Raw genomic sequence first — 20295 nt, forward strand, 5'->3', positions numbered from 1 at the left:
TGGGGAAAGGGAAGGAAAGTGGATGTGAGGTGTGTGAAATGATCCAAATGAATGTCAAACTAGGCTCAGGTGGCTGAATGACTCGTAGCAGAAGCAGTGATGCAAAGACTGGAAAGGTCTGCCCTTCCGCAAATCCAACCAAAACGATGGATACACTACGTAGACGAAACCTTTGTCATCAGTAAATTAGAAGAGACACACAATCTCATAAACAACACCCTCACCGGAATAAAATTCACCAGTGAGGAGAAGAACAAACAACTCCCATTCCTGGATGTCATGGTACACCGCAAGACAAATGGGGAATTGCAAATGAAAGTACACTGAAGAGCCACACACACAGATTAGGTATTGAACTTCAATAGTAACCATCCCAGCACACACAAATGAAGCTGCATGTGACCACTACTTAAAAGGGCAACTAGACAGTGCAGCAACATAGAATTACGCCAAGCGGAGGACGAATACCTCTTCCAGGTGTTCAAGGATAATGGATATCCAAAGAACTGGGTCAGGAGATACCTATAGGCACAGCATCATAAAGATTCAACAAACCCTGACACACTCAACAGACCACCTTACATCAGGAACACGTCAGAACTCACCACAAGTGTGAGGTGATGCACTTTGGTAGGAGTAACCAGAAGGCAAAGTACAGGGCTAATGGTAAGATTCTTAGTAGTGTAGATGAGCAGAGAGATCTTGGTGTCCATGTACACAGATCCTTGAAAGTTGCCACCCAGGTTGACAGGGCTGTTAAGAAGGCATACAGTGTTTTAGCTTTTATTAATAGAGGGATCGAGTTCCTGAACCAAGACGTTATGGTGAAGCTGTACAAAACTCTGGTGCAGCCGCACTTGGAGTATTGTGTACAGTTCTGGTCACTGCATTATAAGAAGGATGTGGAAGCTTTGGAAAGGGTGCAGAGGAGATTTACTAGGATGTTGCCTGGTATGGAGGGAAGGTCTTACGAGGAAAGGCTGAGGGCCTTAAGGCTATTTTCATTAGAGAGAAGAAGGTTGAGAGGTGACTTAATTGAAACATATAAATTAATCAGAGGGTTAGATAGGGTGGATAGGGAAAGCCTTTTTCCTAGGATGGTGACGGCGAGCACGAGGGGGCATAGCTTTAAATTGAGGGGTGAAAGATATAGGACAGATGTCAGAGGTAGTTTCTTTAGAGTAGTAAGGGAATGGAACGCTTTGCCTGCAACGGTAGTAGATTCGCCGACTTTAGGTACATTTAAGTCGTCATTGGACAAGCATATGGACGTAGATGGAATAGTGTAGGTTAGACGGGCTTGAGATCGCTATGACAGGTCTATGTTCTATGTTTTATGAACACTGCAGGCCAAGCAGCATCTCAGGAGCACAAAAGCTGACGTTCCGGGTCTAGACCCTTCATCAGAGAGGAGGATGGGGACAGGGTTCTGAAATAAATAGGGACAGAGGGGGAGGCGGACCTGAGACAGATAGAGGAGAAAATAGGTGGAGAGGAGAGTATAGGTGGGGAGGGGATAGGTCAGTCCAGGGAGCACGGACGGGTCAAGGAGGCAGGGCGGGGCTAGTGGGTAGGAGATGGAAGTGAGGCTTGAGGTGGGAGGAGGGGATAGGTGAGAGGATGAACAGGTTAGGGAGGCGAGGACAAGCTGGGCTGGTTTAGTGATGCAGTGGGGGGAGGGGACGAGCTGGGCTGGTTTTGGGATGCGGTGGGGGAAAGAGAGATTTTGAAGCTTGTGGAGTCCACATTCATACTACTGGGCTGCAGGATTCCCAAGCGGAATACGAGTTGCTGTTCCTGCAACCTTCGGGTGGCATCCTTGTGGCACTGCAAGAGGCCCATGATAGACATGTCGTCTGAGGAATGGGAGGGGTAGTTGAAATGGTTCGCGACTGGGAGGTGCAGTTCTTTATTGCGAGCCGAGTGGAGGTGTTCTGCAAAGTGGTCCCCGAGCCTCCGCTTGGTTTCCCCAATGTAGAGGAAGCCACACCGGGTACAGTGGATACAGTATACTACATTGGCAGATGTGAACACCTGCTTAATATGGAAAGTCCTCTTGGGGTCTGGGATGAGGGAGGTGGTGTGGGGGGCAAGTGTAGCACGTCCTGCGGTTGCAGGGGAAGCTGCCGGGTGTGGTGGGGTTGGAGGGGAGTGTGCAGCAGACAAGGGAGTCGCAGAGAGAGTGGTCTCTCCGGAAGGCAGACAAGGGTGGGGATGGAAAAATGTCTTGGGTGGTCGTGTCGGATTGTAGATGGCGGAAATGTCGGAGGATGATGCATTGTATCTGGAGGTTGGTGGGGTGGTATGTGAGGGCGAGGGGGATTCCCTTAGGCGGTTATTGCAGGGGCGGGCTGTGAGGGACGTGTTGCGGGAAATGCGGGAGACACTGTCTAGGGCGTTCTCAACGGGGGGTGGTTGTGGTCCTTGAAGGACGCGGACATCTGGGATGTGTGGGAGTGGAATGCCTCATCCTGGGAGCAAATGCAGTGGAGGCACAGGAATTGGGAATAGAGGATGGAATTTTTGCAGGGGGGTGTGTGGGAGGAGGTGTATTCTAGGCAGCTGTAGGAGTCGGTGGGCTTGAAGTGGGCATCAGTTTCTAGCTGGTTGCCTGAGATGGAGACTGAGAGGTCCAGGAAGGTGAGGGATGTGTTGGAGATGGCCCAGGTGAACTTGAGGTTGGGGTGGAAGGCGTTGGTGAAGTGGATGAACTGTTCGAGCTCCGCTTGGGAGCAAGAGGTGGCGCTGATACAGTTATCAATGTAACGGAGGAAGAAGTGGGGTTTGGGGCCAGTGTAGGTGCGGAAGAGGGGCCATTCCACATAACCTACAAAGAGGCAGGCATAGCTTGGGCCCATGCGGGTACCCGTGGCCACCCCCATGGTCTGTAGGAAGTGGGAGGAATCGAAAGAGAAGTTGTTGAGGGTGAGGACGAGTTTGGCTAGGCGGATGAGGGGACTGGTCGGGCCTGCGGGACAGCGCGAAGCGGAGGGCCTTGAGGCCATCTGCATGAGGAATGCTGGTGTGTAGGGACTGGATGTCCATGGTGAAAATGGGGTGTTGGGGCCAGGGAATTGGAAGTCCTGGAGGAGGTGGAGGGTGTGGGTGGTGTCACAGATATAGGTGGGGAATTCCTGGACCAAGGGGGAGAAAATGGAGTCCAGATAGGTGGAGATGAGTTCGGTGGTGCCTCTGTGAAAATCTGCAGTCCCAGAGACAGAAAAGAATCAGACAATTTACTAGCATCATGACATATATGGACACCGGGGGTTGAAAAACATGTTGGAGAGGTTGAAAGAGGAATGATGATGGCCACAAATGAAACGGGATGTGGAACATTATGTGAAAAATTGTTTGATATGTGCCAAAAATAACCCTGGCAAAAATGTGAAGAAGGGAGCCCTTAGATACACAAGGCCAATAACGGTTCCCTGGACATATTTACAAATTGACTTCATGAGTCCCTTCCTCCCAACTACAGGAGGATACAGTGTATCCTGGTAATAGAAGATACCTTCATGAATTGGGTAGACACATTTCTCACTCAAGCTGATACTGCCAAAAATTGCCAAGGTCCTATTAAAAAAGATTTTTACACGTTGGGGTTTATCAGGGAGTATTAAATCAGATCAAGGGATATATCCTACAGGATAGGTGATGCAGAATGTCATAACACTGCTGGGATAAAACAAAGATAATGAAATGTGAGGCTGGATGAACACAGCAGGCCCAGCAGCATCTCAGGAGCACAAAAGCTGATGTTTCGGGCCTAGACCCTTCATCTGATGAAGGGTCCAGGCCCGAAACGTCAGCTTTTGTGCTCCTGAGATGCTGCTGGGCCTGCTGTGTTCATCCAGCCTCACACTTCGTTATCTTGGATTCTCCAGCATCTGCAGTTCCCATTATCACTGGGATAAAACAAAGGTTCCTTATATCCTAAAGGTCCCAATCCAGAGGGATAGCCAAAAGGGTGAATCAAACTTTGAAGAATATGTTGGCCAACATTTGTGCTGCTGCTCCAGACCACTTGGCTGATGGTGCTTCCTCATGTCCTGATGACAAAAAAGCACTGTACTTTCTCAGCAGGATTTCAGCCCAGGTTGATGACAGGTCAAGGGATGTGTGGCCTGGAGCCATGATAGGATTAGACCTATCTGAGCCAGAAGTAGATGAAATAATGAAAGATAAGTGGGTACAACAGTTGGTTGAGTGTGTAAAAGAAGCAAACTATGTGGCTGCAAATAAATGGGAAGGAAGCGACAAAGTACGCCCCACAATGAGTCCAAAACCAAGTCAATAAAGCTGCAGGTGGAGAAATAGACAATGATGCAAAAACAGAAAAACATCCTTCCTGGCCCCTATATTTGCAAAGTGATAGACAAAGCAAGTCCCAAGAGTATAGAAGGTGCTAAGAGTCCCTAACAAGACTGGCTGGTATCATATTAACCAGTTAAAACCATTTGAAAGGTGGCAGAATAATTATCACCATTTACACGTAATATTGGGAGAATGTGACACCTCAGAGTTGGGAAACTTACAATGGGACTGGTTTTGGAATCCAGACCAGGGGATCATGGGGCCAGAAGAACCTGAACAAAATGGAAATCCAGCAAGTTTATCATTATCTCCTAACTCCTTAAGAGGGTCAGATTGATTCCTCAGGTTCACCAAGGGAAATGAAAATGAAGGAAAAGGAAAAGAGGAACAAAACAGAGAAACATCCAACCTCTGACCGAAATGGACAAGAAGGAGGAATGGAAGGCAGAAACGAGCCCTTGATATACCCCAATTGGCCACGGTGTAAGGAGGTCTATAAAAACAATTCAAGGAATAAAATCAGATTGACTGCACATTAGAGCAGAAACAACATTTGTTATGCAGGAAGAATTATCATGAGAGTCTGGAAGATCATTATTGTTGCTTTTCTTGGAATGAGGTTTACTTCCATGGTGAATACCTTGATTTTTTTGTGAATGGGAAAGGATAACATTTATGGATTGTGAGCAACGCATATTATTTGTTTGACCAACCGTAATGGTAATGGTTGCGTGTGGACAAGAAATGTGGTTTTTTTTGTGTTGCCATGGCCTGTTTCTAGGCATTTCCAACTCTACTTTCCAATCTTTGCCCCAGTGGGCAAGAGAACTGAATTATCCATTACATGTGTGCACAAAATTAATCCTTGGGGACTGAAGGAAAAATTTGCTAAGGGTCCAAAACTGCATGCACTGACGAGTCAGGTAGACTGGATCAGGGTGGAATACAAATCTGGGATTATCCCAAAGGTCAGAGATGTTCAGGAAAATTTGGCTATGTGTCCAGCAACAGGACCATCTTTCATGCTTTACAGGGATGACCTGCCTACTACCAACCTATTACCAGAATGACTCGTGGAACAACCTCAGAGCCACCATATAGATACGGGGGAGTAGGATTAGTTCTGAAAGAAACTGAGGAGATAGTTACTCTAATACAAAGATATAGACAAGCACAGGTACTGTTTAACCTGACAGATACACAGGAGCCATCCTGGTGTGATAATGTAATCTGGCAGCTCTTTGATCACCTACTCCAAAGACAATTTAGTCATAGTGAATTCACATCGGAAAGAGAAAAATAAAGGAAGAGAGGGTTGATAAAGTTAGTAACAGCAGGCTATGCATCAAGTTAGCAACTATTAACACCCTTGACGTAGCAGAATTGGAGGCTCAGCCAATTTCCCTCCAGGAAAAGATGAGGGTAATTGTAGTTCAGAAATATCTGGATCAAGAAAAGAAAAGTAAGGATAGGACAGCAAGCAACACAGGTGGTCCTGAGCACCAAAATATTATGACTCCTTCAGAATTTTTATTAATGAGATTACAGACAGAATGGCTTATGATACAATGCATAATAATAAAGCAGCATTTTGTTCAGCACATACCAGCTGACTTCTGTTTATGGTGAGCACAAATATCTTGCAATTAGATACACAGAGAGTACGATACTGGCTGTTGAATGAGTAAATGAGGACATGGGTGGGGGAGAAGACTCCCCTGTGCCACCTCAGAAGTCTCATTCCCACCAACCAGGTCTTCAGCACCTGTGATGTTAGTAAAGGTCAGCTTTACAATAGTGCAGTGCTTCATGTACCTGAACATGGGGACAATCTGACATACTGCCTAATGCAAGTTCATAATGTAGGTAAATACCATGAAGGAATGTGGATATCATTAAGTAGCCCACAATCCATGCTTTAATTCTAGAGGGATCCAAAAAAAGGCGGGGGGGGGGGGGGGGGAGTGGATTTGTCCCAATGCCATCAAGGGGGCAACAACTGGACATGTCCCAAAGAAATGATCAAAGAACTAACTCAATGCAAATTTGTCCCTTATGAAAACTGTTCATTGTTCATTCTACCAGTGAATAACCAAACTTTTCTTAAATATGACTCCGTAGGAAACACCTGCTATGTCACCACAGCAGCCTCATGATACCAAAAAGGAAGGACATGGTGTCTCCTAGTTGAACAGAATGTGGCAATCAGCAATATCTCTTCTGACTTAACAATTAGCCACAAAGTTTTGTTGAAGCCAGAACTCGATGAGAAACTGCACACAAATCTATCCATCCACCCAAATAACAGATGGCAATTTACACCAATTCATACCTACAGAACTTCCACCTATTTCACACTTCACTGCAGACTGGGTGAAGATCATTTTTGAAGCTAAGTAAGTTATCCTTTGATGGGCTACGCACGAGAAGATTAAAACTCACGCAGAAGAGGCAACAAGAAACTTGCAGGCTTCAAGTTTTTGCTGTAAAATATGGAATTGGGGCCTGAACACTCAGTTCCATCGAATTAGAATTGTCTCTCGTGTGATTGTTGTGTTACAATTTGTTATACTTGTCTGTAATAGTAAAGTTAAGAAAGGGAAGGAACTAACAACAGGACTTGGTCTCAATACCAAAAGATAGCTCATAGGGAAGACTGTTCGTAATGACTTGTTATAGGGTAGGAATAATGTAAATAGAGCTAGTTGGTAGTACTTCTTACTATTAGTTCATTTGTCATTTTTATTGATATTATGTGTATCTTACAAGATGTGAAGGGCATATAACAATGTATTTGCAATGGATCGAGACTGATTTGCAACTTTGTTTAAGACTACGGTTTTGATAAATACAATGATCTAAATCATATTTCAGATAACACAACTGAAGTAATGCTTTATAGAAATTACAATACTGTAAAGAGGTAACATTCACTGTCTGGAGGGACACTGGAGGATGTAGCAAACCCAGTAGAGATGATCCTTAGATAAGTCTTTGGATCAAAGTGGGGAGATATGGATAAGGCTGAAGAAAACAGGAACTGAGATGCTTATGGGCTGTTACATGAATGGAATTGCATTGAGGCAGTCAGATCTGCTAAGAGTTAAAACTGTAGGAAATCAGGAACTGTTTGCTCTACCAGATAAGGCGCACATTCAGACAAAACATTTGGAATTGCTCACGTGCATGGATAAGTCCAAATAAGACATGCATTTGGCCAAATATTCAGGGTTGGTCATGTGCACACATAACTTTGAATAAGGCACACATTTGGCTCAGAGATTTGTGTACAAAGAGCCTCAAGAAGTCCTTTTGTTCAGCAATGCTTCAAAGATTAATTTTGGGCAAGGAGTACCCTCCATCAGGAGGTGTGGTAAAGACGTCGAGCAGAGTTTCAGCCTGGTCAGCTGCGAACTCTCTTGGTTAAAACCATTTGGGTTTAGTTATAGAAATCAAGGTAGTGTAAGACACGATTGAGATATATCTAGTAGTTATAGATGTATGCTATTCAGTTAAGTATTTAATTAATGAATTGTGGTTTTATAGAGTCTCTGTGTCTCTTTAGTACCTTCTATGTATGTATTGTTGTGTCCCAGAAAGTGCAGAAGTAAGTGATCAAATAAGACAGTGAAGGAAGTTTCCAGTGTAGTCTATGTACACCTCACTCACAGAAACCTCCTCATGGAAAGATTGCATCAGTATGTTTAAATTGACTGAGCTGCCATCATTGTTAATAGCTAAACCAACTGTTTACCAACTCAAACCTAAAGATATGACACCACAGAGGAAGTTATTGTACCAGAGATATGCAAGGCGGAGCTGACAGTGGAGAAGTACAAAGGGATCTGGGAGTGTTGGTCCAGGATTCTCTAAAAGTTAACTTGCAGGTAGAGTCCGTGATTAAGGACGAAAATGTAATGTTGTCGTTTATCTCAAGAGGGTTGGAATATAAAAACAGCGATGTGCTTCTGAGACTTTATAAAGCTCTCGTTAGGTCCCATTTAGAATACTGTGTCCAATTTTGTGCCCCACACCTCGGGAAGGACATACTGGACCTGGAGCATGTCCAGCAGAGATTCACACGGATGATCCCTGGAATGGTAGGTTTAACGGATGACGAACGGCTAAGGATCCTGGGCTTGTATTCATTAGAGTTTAGAAGGGTGAGGGGAATCTAATAGAAACTTACAAGATAATGTATGGCTTAGAAATGGTGGACGCTGTGAAGTTGTTTTCGTTAGGCGGGGAGACTAGGACCCGTGGGCACAGCCTTAGAATTAGAGGGGGTAAATTTAAAATGGAAATGAGGAGACATTTCTTCAGCCAGAGAGTGGTGGGCTTATGGAATTCATTGACAGAGTGCAGTGGAGGCTGGGACGTTAAATGCCTTCAAGGCAGAGATATATAAATTGTTGATCTCACAAGGAATCAAGGGCTACGGGGAGAGTGCAGGGAAGTGGAGTTGAAATGCCCATCAGCCATGATTTAAATGGCGGAGTGGACTCGATGGGCCGAATGGCCTTACTTCCACTCCTATGTCTTACGGACAGTGGTATGTTTGGAGTCAGCAGAAAAATAACCAGGGAAAAATAAATTATTTATAGTGCCTTTCAGTGATAAAGTCCATGGGAGCCAAGTTGTGACAGAGGTTGAAGGGATGGCTTGTTTGATTCTAGTTTATCCAGATTCTTTTTCTTATATCCAATACCAAGCAAGTTCCAACAGGCAAGTCTAGGCCTTAATCCACTGAAACAAAAACTACATGAATGTAAACTAATCAAATGCTAAATTAATTAGTTTAATGCCTCTAAATTTATACATTGAATTTGCAATATTAAGAAAGCTCAGCCCTCTTCAAAAGACAACTTAATATTAATCACTCCAAATGTATCCATAATAGATTAAACTTCTGAATAAATAGGTTCATACAATAGGTTGTGCACAGCAGCATTAGCAAGCAGGTCAGTTCCAGCTGTGTTGAACTAATTCACAAAAGGGTTAAGCAGAGGAAAAATTTCAAGTCATTCTGAATGGTTGCCTTTGTAGCACTTGCACGTAAATTTTTAAAAATCGATGTGCTTTGGAAGAGAATAGCTGTGTGATCCCAACAGTTAGTTTTTCTCAAAACTGTATGATAATCTTACTTATGGTGTTTTGTCTGACTGGTTTTATTCAAATGCTTTTCATACAATGTCAAAAGAATAGGAAAATAAACGTACAATATAACGTTACTAAATTAATTTCAGTGTTATGCTTGAAACTATTTCAAAACTAAAAAAAAACTACATAAACACAGACAGGAACAATAAACAATTGACAACATTATTCATTACAGGTATGGGGCAAGCTGATGGGACAATGGTGAGCCAGCAGAGAAGGAAAATTGTAGAGAGAGAAAGACAAGTTGCAATTGTTGAGGATAACAAGGATTTGAACCAGAGATATAGGAAACATAATATAAATGACATTTAAAACTTTTCCAGTTTACCACAAACAATGGAAGTGTAAGGATAGAAAGAACTAGGACACACTCCCAGAATGAGTTCTGTATATATTGGAGAAGAACATATACACTGTGTCTTTTATAGTACCAAGCTTCTAATGGGCTTTGTCCTGATGCTTTTTTCTCCTCAAAATCTATTTTCTCAGTGGTAAGAATAACAGCTTTTCTTTGAATAGGAAACTGCATAAATGACAAAAAAAAATCTTGTCTCTCTTAGGGGTTCTAAGAGAAGTGGGCTCCCAACACCTAACATTAAACATCACATTCATAGAACCATACAGTAGAGAAGAGGCCCTATATTTGATTAATTAAAGTAAGTAACTACATTAAAACTGAATTTCTTTCATTCTTTTATTCTGTTATTTGTTTTCGAATAAATCGTTTTAACTGTGCAATTTGCAACATATTTTAAAGAAATTAATCAAACTAGAGAAAACCAAAAATCGGAAACACTACACATTTGTAAGCATTGTTATTCAAAGATAAGAAGCATTTGTTCTGCGCACTATAATTTATAGATTATAATCATTATAAAACCTCCGAGTGTATTAAGTGACAGATCCAAAACCCAGGTAAAATTTCAGCAAGTTACAACTTACTTCTTGAATGCTTGCCTGAAGGCCGTTTTTGGGAGGATTCATCACCGGAATGCGCTGATGTCTGTAATGCATTCTCCAAACAGTGTATGCCACTTTCCACTTTGTGCATTACCTTTTTAAAAATAAACATTTCAACTATTAAGGAAACAGAACATTTCATGATCTTGCAGGTAATAATGAAAGTCTTTGACAAATAAGAATCACTCATAATTAATTTGGATTTCAAGTTTCCTCAAGCCTTTGGCACAAGATCAAATGTAACAAAAATTTCAAGGTACATCTACTGCATCAAAAGTTGAGCATTTAGGATCTCCATCATTAGTTTGTTTAATTCATTAAGTCTATGCTGAGTTCACTGGCTTAACAAGCAGTTAGAGAACGAGAATTGCCTTCAGCACCTTGCATGGGTTAAAAAAAGCCAACTGCCTACATTCCAAATGATTATCCAAGAATCTTTACCAATGTGCAAACATCGAATGAAATATAGCCAAGCTGGGCTCCATGATCAAATAACTTCGCAAAACTCACTCTCAAAAGATCATAAAGAACTATCACAATAACAGAGAGCTAACATTACTCTTCAAAACTTACCATCATCAACAGCTATCACCACACTGAAGAAGGGAGGTAGTACAGCATTTAATTTAGTGATCAGAGATAATGGGAACTGCTGATGCTGGAGAATCCGAGATAACAAAGTGCAGAGCTGGACGCACACAGCAGGCCAAGCAGCATCCCCGGAGCACAAAAGCTGACGTTTCGGGCCTAGATCCTTCATCAGAAAACCTGATGAAGAAAAATCTGATGAAGGGTCTAGGCCCAAAACGTCAGCTTTTGTGCTCCTGGGATGCTGCTTGGCCTGCTATGTTTATCCAGCTCCACACTTTGTCATCCCAGCATTTAAGTTAATTTGATTTGATTTACAATGAATTATTACTGTTTTCAGATACTGGGAAAATTAATAGGATGAAACTCCAGACCTTGGCTGGCAGGTAAAGATGCAAGAATATAATGACAAGGAAAGATTTTTCAACACAAACACTGTGCTCTTCACCCCGATTCTATTGTTACAATCCCCACTGACTGTTCACTTTAAATAATATTTGAATTCTTAGGAACTAACTCAAAGGATCACACAACATTTCACATTTAATATGTTCACAGTAACACATCAACTTCAACATCAACTAAACATTAATTAGTAAGCAAACAATACTCCAAACAAAGGAGTACCATTTCCATTTATCTATTGAGAATCCCCAAATTGATTTCCAGCAGCAAGGTCAACTCGTGCCAGAGCAAATTTTCCACAGGAGGGAACATAGGAACTCGAGTAGGCTAATCAGTCACTTGAGCCTATCCCAGCATTCAATGAGATCATGGCTGATATGTGGCCTAACTCCTTGTACCTGCCTTTGACCCATATCCCTTGATACCGTTTCTTAATAAAAAAAATTCCCTGATGATCCAACACCCACTGATATTTGTAGAAGTGTGTTCCAAACAAGCACCAGCCTGTGTCTGTAGAAATCCTTCCTAACATTTCTCAAATGGTCTAGTCCTAAAATTTCAGTCAATGTCCCCTAGTTCGAGAATCCTCAACCAACAGAAATAGTTTATCTACCCTGTCTTTTCCTGTTAATGTCCTAAAGATTTTGATCAGACCATGCCTTACCTTCTAAATTCGAGGAAACAGGCCTAACTTATAGAATATCTCCTCATAACTTAAACCCCGAAGTCCAGCAGTCATTCTCACAAATCTACATTGTCCTCCCCTGCCAAGGCCAATATGTCCTTCCTAAGATGCGGTGCACAGAACTGCTCTCAATACTCCAAGTCAGGTCTAAAGAGAGTTTTGTATAATTGCAGAACTCTGCACCCTTGTACTTCAGTCCTCTAGATATAAAGGCCAGCTTTCCATTAGCTTCCATTATTATTTTCTGAAGTTGTTCCTGACATTTTGAAGATCTACGCCCCTGAAACCCTAAGTTTCTTTGGACATCCACTGTATATAACTTCATACCATCTAGAAAGTACCATGATCTATCCTATTCCAGTTGAAAATGGATTCAAGAGTCCTTAAATCTTTTACCGACCCTTCAGGGAAAACGCTCCAACCCTCACTTATGTCAACAGAGATCACTTCCCCCTTCACCAAACCCCACCCCATGGCATTTCAAAGCAGTCTGTCTTTGAGTCAGTAAATTTGAAAACCTGCAAATCTACCCACAGCAATGGCAGTTGGCCTATCCTTTGTGCAAAAGTTGCCATTTGGATTTCAAAAGAATTTTTTCCCCATTCTCCAAGACAAGTGGCTTATGGCCCGACAGAACTCATAGTAGAGATTACATATTCAATTTAATCTTGAAAAGGCTGGTTTAAAAACACACCACTCATAACATCAAGCAGTCAGAACAATATCTTTCATTGTTTCAAGCCCAAAGCTGGATCCTTGCATTGAAGTTGATTTGATTCCCCTTTTCAAGCTACTCCAGAGTCAATACTTTCTACCAAACTAGTCCACTAAACACACTGAAGACACCACGGCAAAATGTTGAGACATAATTCAAAGATTTACTTTCAGAAAGTTCTTTGAGAAATAAAAGTAGCATACTGATAACAGTAGAAGAAATATTAAACATTAGCTTTTTTCACCCCTTTCTTCAAATTATCAATTCTACAATTCTGAACAACATTGTGAAAAAATAAAATGCTTTTATAACCAATTGCTGTGAAAGCCCACCTCATAAAAGAAAGACAAGAACATAAGGACTGGGAGCAGGAATTGGTCCTTCAGCCCCTCAAGCCTCCTCCACCATTTATTAGATCATAGTTTATCTCATCTCAGCTTCAATTCCATTTTCCTGCCTGCTCCCCATAACCTTTTGAGACTCAAGGAGCTGAAATGCCTACTGCATCTCCTAGTTCTTAGGTTCTTATCTCAATTTGAGATGAGCTATAGTGGCAATTGATTACAAAAGCATTTTATTTTCTCAAATTGTAGAACTGACAAAATTTGAAGAATGGACAAGGAAAAGTTGCATCTTAAAACTTATTCTCCACTGCTGTCAGCATACTAATTTAACTACTTAAAAATCTGTGTTTCTTCTCCTTAAAATTTTCTCACTATCCCAGCATCCACCGGAGTCGTTAATGCCGGCGTTAATGCAGCTGCAAGGTTACCTAATGAATCCAGCATGTTCATCAAGGATTGAAAAACAACAGATTCAAGGCCTTAGATGAGAAATAAAATTTAGAGATGCTGAGACATATGTGCGAACAGATGAGTTGCTTAAGGAAGGGGTCAAGGATAGTCATTTTGAAAGGTTTAGTGGTCAGAGGAAAGGAAGCTAATGACAATGTCAATGAGCATGTTACAAAAAGTTAATTGACTGTCAGGTTTTAGCTATAAATAAAAATCAAGGAAAATAAATCTCCAGGAAAAGGTGGGTTTTGACAGAAAAAGATGGAATAAAAATTGCAGCATTCTGAAATAGAGGGAAAGGAAGACTGGGGTTGGTCAACAGCACAGGAGCGGTGAGAAAAGATAGGGGTGCTCTAAACAACAATGGTTTAAATACCAAAGATAAATATTAAAGATTCATGGATTTATTTGTCTTTGTAAATGAAAGTTCTGGGCATAAAAATAGCCTTTTTATCGAAGACTGGACTTCTGGGTTGAAAATATTGAATCATACTCAACTAAAATCAACCATACAAAGAACCTTCTTTTGAATAACTAAGTATGGGAGAATACGAACAGCAAAGACTATCAAGTCCTCAGATGACAGGACTCGTAACATGGGTTACAGCCAGGCAGGAACCGTTTACAATATTTCAGTGAAACATGTCCTTCTGTCTGGGATAAGGGGAACTGCAGATGCTCCAGAATCCAAAGGTCAGAGTTTTGGTTACACACTTAAGAGTTTCTTTTCAGTAATAAAAGAATTGAATGTTTTGATGTTCCTTCCAGAACATTTAAATGAATTCTGGAAACATTTGGTAGCTGGCCAGGAGGTTTAACTGATCCCTGGGCACCTGTCAAAATGTTGTTTTTCAAATTCCAGGCAGTGGCAAATCATGACTATCGAGGAGTTTTACATCTATTCTCTACATGGGCCTCAACTCTAAATTTACACAGTAAATTAGTACCTTCAGAAAGTATAAATTTATTTGCAATAAACTTATTGCAAGAACTTCCATAATGAGATCACCAAAAAGAAAATCCTGATTGTCAATAGTTTTCAGTTAAAAGTTACAAACTTTGCAACTTTCAGTATATAATTACAAACCTGATTGATTTATTTCAAGAAGCCATGATGTGGCCAGTTCCTCAAAATTTCTCATTTACCATAAGACACAGGAGTGGAAGTAAGGCCATTCGGCCCATTGAGTCCACACCACCATTTAATCATGGCTGAAGGGCATTTCAACTCCACTTCCCTGTACTCTCCCCGTAGCCCTTGATTCCTTGAGAGTTCAAGAATTTATCGATCTCTGCCTTGAAGACATTTAACATCCCAGCCTCCAGTGTGCTCCATGGCAATGAAATCCACTGGCCCACCACTCTCTGGCTGAAGAAATGTCTCCTCATTTCTGTTTTAAATTTACCCCCTCTAATTCTAAGGCTGACCCCATGGGTCCTAGCCTCCCCGCCTAACAGAAACAACTTGCCAGCGTCCACCGTTTCAAAGTCATGCATTATCTTGTAAGTTTCTATTAGATCTCCCCTCAACCTTCGAAATTCTAATGAATACAATCCCAGGATCCTCAGCCATTACCTATCTTTTAGAACTAGATTGACAGAAAGCGTGTGTCAGGTTTCTGTGCTTCAGAAGAATTACTATTTATTACAAATAAATAGATTCTAATTGCAGGTAAACATCATGAACCGTCAACATACAACTCTACAAGTTAAAACTCTAATCTCCTTATAAACTTCCCTCTACACGTAACAGGCAGACAGACACAAGGAAGGGGTGTTCAGGCCAAAACTAATTAGGTATTTTACTTACGTTGGGGAACAAGTAAAGATAGCTCCCAATCAACCTGTACACAGATATGATGACACACCTGTGGATCATATGGAACTTTAACCCAGGCCTTCTGGCTCATTGATACAGGTATTATAAGAGCCACAACAGCCCTGGGCAACAAGTGAAAGATAGAACAATTCATTCAACTCTGGTCTGTTGAATATAAATCGCTTCTTTACTGAGAAGGCAAGCACTCTTGTAGTGCATTGATAGTGTACCTATCCCTGAGCCAGGGAACATATTTTCAAGACTCACCTGCTCTACAGGCATCTAGCAACATTTCTACACAGATTACTTGGAAAATATATATTTGCAAAGCCAAGTGGTCTTAGGCACATAACAGAGTAGCTGTTCAAAGATAGAAACACTGCTATCTGTTATTACAAAATTAAAATTAGTTTTCTAACAAAAAACAAAAGAATTGCTGAAACAGAACAATGGAACAAAACCAGAAATAGTAGGAGAAACTCAGCAGATTTGACAGTTTCTGTGAAGGAAAAGCACAGTACACATTTCAGGTCCAGCAACTCTTCTTCAGATCAGTTCTGAAGAAAGGTCACTGGACCCGAAAATGTGGACTCTGCTTACTCTCCACAGATTCTGCCAGACCTGCTGAGTTTCTCCAGCTATTTCTGGTTTTATTTAAAAATAATTTTAACTGACCCTGCTTGCTAGGTGCTAATTCCTAAAAAAAAACTATTTTTATAACAAATTGATTCAAATAATCATTCCACACCCAAATCCATTTCAAAACCCAAATTAAACTATTTGGAAAATAGGATTTATGGCAATTGGGTTTTTCAGTTTTACAAAAATAGAAGTTTGATAATAGAGAATCTCTATCAACTATCAAGAACATTATTTTTTATTCTTTAAAAGCTCAAAATATTTAACTACTGGGTCATCCTAAAATTTAAACAATCCCAATGATAGAAACTTTAATAATTACACAATTTTGCCTGATATACTGGAGTACTAATAAAACAGTCATTTGATAAACAAACTTTCCTGGAAAACCATGTAGAAAATACTATTTTAAAATTTCAAAAGAATATTGACTATATCACTTAAAACTTGTTACCTAGGTGCTGGGTTTAAAGTTTGAGATTTAACTTTAAACAAAAATGTGTTGAAAATTGTCATTCTTAAAGCAACATCCTGTAGAATAACATATTTTGCACGGTATAGAACTTAAAACTGAAAACCCTACTGCACTTCAGAATGACGAAGACATTCTCAGGAGTAACTATTGCTCTCTAATTGCCCTGGACAACATGATGAGAAGCTGTAAATCTAAGGATGTAGGATCATAAACATTGCTGGTAGGAAGTTCCAGGATTGTGACCTAGCAGTAGTAATGGTGAGTGGCTTGGAGGAGAGCATGCAGATGGAGCTACCACCATACATCTGTTGTCTTTGTCCTTTGGAGTACTAAAGATCTACTAAAGGATTGAAAAGTGCTATCAGAGGAGCCATGGTAAATTGTTGCAGTGCATCTTAAAGATGACACAAACTGCTGCTGCAATGCTATCAAATAGAAATGTGAATGGAATCAGAAAAGGAGGTGATAGGACAAGTAAACAAAAGGCAGGTGGCACAGTGGCTCAGTGGTTGGCACTGCTGCCTTACAGCGCCAGAGACCCGGGTTCGATTCCATCCTGGGCGACAGCCTGTGTGGATTTTGTACATTGTCCCTGTGTCTGCATGGGTTTCCTCTAGGTGCTCTTGTTTCTTCCCACAGTCCAAAGATGTGCATCTTAAGTGGATTAGTCATGGTAAATTGTCCAGTGTCCAGGATGTGCAGATTAGATGGGTTAGTCATATGGAATGTGGGATTATGAGGATGGGGTGGGTCAGAGTGGCATGCAGTTCAGGGTGTTGGTGCAGACTTTGTGGACCAAATGGCCAGTTTCCACACTGTGGGGATTCTGTGACTGGATCAAGATCAATATGAATTTGTACCATTTGGCAGAGATTGTATGGTCCTTAGATAACTAATTGGAGTGAAGTCATGAACACTTGGGGAAAGCCAACATGCCAATGCTAGCCTGCAGCCAATGCTTTGATAAACAGTGGATGAAAGGTGTGGCAGGGAGAGAAGGTCCAACTAAAATGCCAAATGATCAACAGGCAACAATTAAACCCAACTTAAATGGAAAGTGGAGTGGAGAAAGATTCAGTTCAGGCATTCAAGAGAGCTTAAGTGGAATGGACATATGAACAGCACCAAAGTCATGCTGCTACTCTGAAGAGCCAGTACATGCTTATAGGCAGAATGGTCTCCTGCATCATAATGATTTAGTAATTCTATGCACGTCTGGGGCCTCTACAAAGCTAACCTTTGGAGAAAAATGTATAGTTTTTGCCATCTGTGCCTCTGAGCTACACAGGGTCTCTTCGTCTGTTCCTTGGTGTGGCCATTCATCAGGAGGTGAATGCTGAGTGGTGGGGAGATCAGGTAAAGATTTTGGTCATGGTGTGGGGCTATCCATTTCTTCATGGGACTTTGCATTTGGCTGGTTGGTTCAGGAGTGAGCTTGTCTGAACACCTTCCAATTCCCTTCAAATAATTCACATTGAGATGTGTAGGACATGCCATGCACTGTGAGAAAGAGGTAGTGTTTCCTAACTGGCCATCATTTTGTAGTACGGGGGAGGGACCTGACGTCATTTTCTCAGCTCAGAGAGGGCCATTCATATGACATGTTGACTGCAAAGGAAGAAGGGGTAATGCATGGGCAGACTGTACCTGGTCAATTGCTTTGTCTGTCATGCTATCAGTGTGACTATCAAGGCAGCCTCAGACAGGGCTGTTGTGAACTAAGACAATGGTCTCACAGCAGTAGGAAAGATGTTGTTAAAATTGAAAGGGTTCAGAAAAGATGTACAAGGGTATTGCTGGGACTGGAGGTTTTGAGCTATAAGGAGAGGAAGAACAAGATGGGGCTATTTTCCCTGGAGTGTTGGAGGCTGCGGAGTGATCTGACAGAAGTTTATAAAATCATGAGGGGCATGAATAGGGTGAATAGCCCAGGTCTCTTTCCCAGGGTAATCGAGTCCAAAACTAGAGGGCATACATCTAAGGCGAGAGGAGGAAGATATAAAAAGGACCTGAGAGGCAACTTTTTCACACAGAGGGTGGTGCGCATATGGAATGAGCTGTTACAAGAAGTGGTGGAGGCTGATACAATTACAACATTTAAAAGACATCTCGATGGCTACATGAATAGGAAGGGTTTAGAGTGATATGCGGTCAAAGGCTGGCAAATGGGACTAGGTTAATTTAGGATATTTGATCAGCATGGACGAGGCAGACCAAAGGGTTTGTTTCCATACTGTATAACTCTATGACTCCAAGAGTTACAGTCATAGATTATAACGAATGCCATAGAACAGGAGTGGTGAAGGTGCAGTTTACTTAATCTTTGGTCCTAGGTGAGTAAAGTATGGCTGCTATAATGAAAGACAAAGGTCCAGAATCTGAGAAATGCAGAGATCTTGAATGTTAACTGATTGAAGGTTGTCAGAGATAAAAGGCAAAGCCATGGAGACATGAAAAATTTAACAGTTAGATATGGATGGATTAAAGCAGACAGAGTTCTGACAGCACAGGTATAACAGATGAACAGGATGTGAGTTGAATAAGATTGCAGGCAGCAGAATTTTGGATGAGTTCAAATGCACGGAGGGTAGAAAATAGGCAGTCAGGCAGGAGACCACCGAATTAGTGGAGTCTGGAAGTAACAGAAGGTATACATTAAGTTTTCAGCAGCAAATAGGTCAAGAATGTTATATAGATAAGCGCCACTATGGGACTATTACAGGCTGGTATCATAGGCATATGGGGTTGCAAGGTCAGTTCATGGTCAAATAGGACACCAGTCATCAGTAGCAGAATTGTATTGATCACTAAGGAAGAGAATGTGTGACTTGGGGCCATAGGCAATGGCTTTGTCTTTACAATGTTCAATCAGTTGAAATTTCAGCTTAACTGAAACTCAGGCAAGCAGTTAAACAAAAACAGTAGCAAGGTTGAGGTAGGCAGGTATTGCCAGTGTGTAAATTTACTTGTTCAGATTCCAAAGAGGTCTTGGATTCCTTCATCACTAGGAAAGACCATTAATCAGGTATCTTTGCCATTTTCCATACTTGCCCTTGTCAATCTTGCCAAATTTCCTCGAACAGTACTGGTTTTGCTTGACCCAATGTTGATTTTTTTGTTTTTTTTTATCTGCTTTATGAACGCTCCTAGTTAAGCCTTTCAAAGAGATCCAATTCAAGCTCACCTCAATCCTGCTCCCGTTAAACAGATAACCACCTAAGTTCCCTTCCTGACTCTCAACTTAATGTAGAAACATTGAAACAGTAGCCTCAATAGGCTTTTCAGCCTTCTCAGCATGTTGTGCAATTCAATATCCAACTCAGCACCCTGCTCCAACTTCCTCCCATACCCTCTGATCCCTTTAGCCTCAGGATTTCCAGATTGGGGCCATACTTTTAAGGTGAGAGGATAAAATTTCTAACAATGACATAGGTGTTTTTTTTTCGTTTACGCAGGGAGTGAGTGGAATGAACTTCCAGAGAAAGTGTTGGATGCAAATACAATTACAATGTTTGAAAGCCACTTGGATCAGTAAATTAATAAGAAATGTTTGAAGGGACATCGGCCAACCGGAAGCAGGTGGGACTGGTTTAGTTTGGAATTATGGTCGGCTTACACTGGTTTGACCAATCAGTCTATTTCCACACAGTATGACTCTATGAATCTATAACTAAATCTAACTCCTCATGAAAACATTCAATGCTTTGGGCTCAACGGCTTTCTGCAGCAGAAAATTTA

At 41.4% G+C, this 20295-nt stretch overlaps 1 protein-coding gene across 1 annotated transcript in view; it reads right to left on the minus strand.

The window, feature by feature from the left end:
- The window catches only part of zcchc14 (zinc finger, CCHC domain containing 14), a 112418-nt gene that overhangs the window by 85970 nt on the left and 6153 nt on the right, over positions 1–20295 (minus strand). Inside the window, exon 2 of the mRNA XM_048546614.2 lies at positions 10420–10531. Coding sequence (XP_048402571.1) covers positions 10420–10531 — 112 coding nt within the window. The remainder of the gene's footprint in view (positions 1–10419; positions 10532–20295) is intronic.

The sequence above is a fragment of the Stegostoma tigrinum genome, chromosome 16 (assembly GCF_030684315.1).
Source record: "Stegostoma tigrinum isolate sSteTig4 chromosome 16, sSteTig4.hap1, whole genome shotgun sequence".
Lineage (NCBI taxonomy): Eukaryota > Metazoa > Chordata > Chondrichthyes > Orectolobiformes > Stegostomatidae > Stegostoma > Stegostoma tigrinum.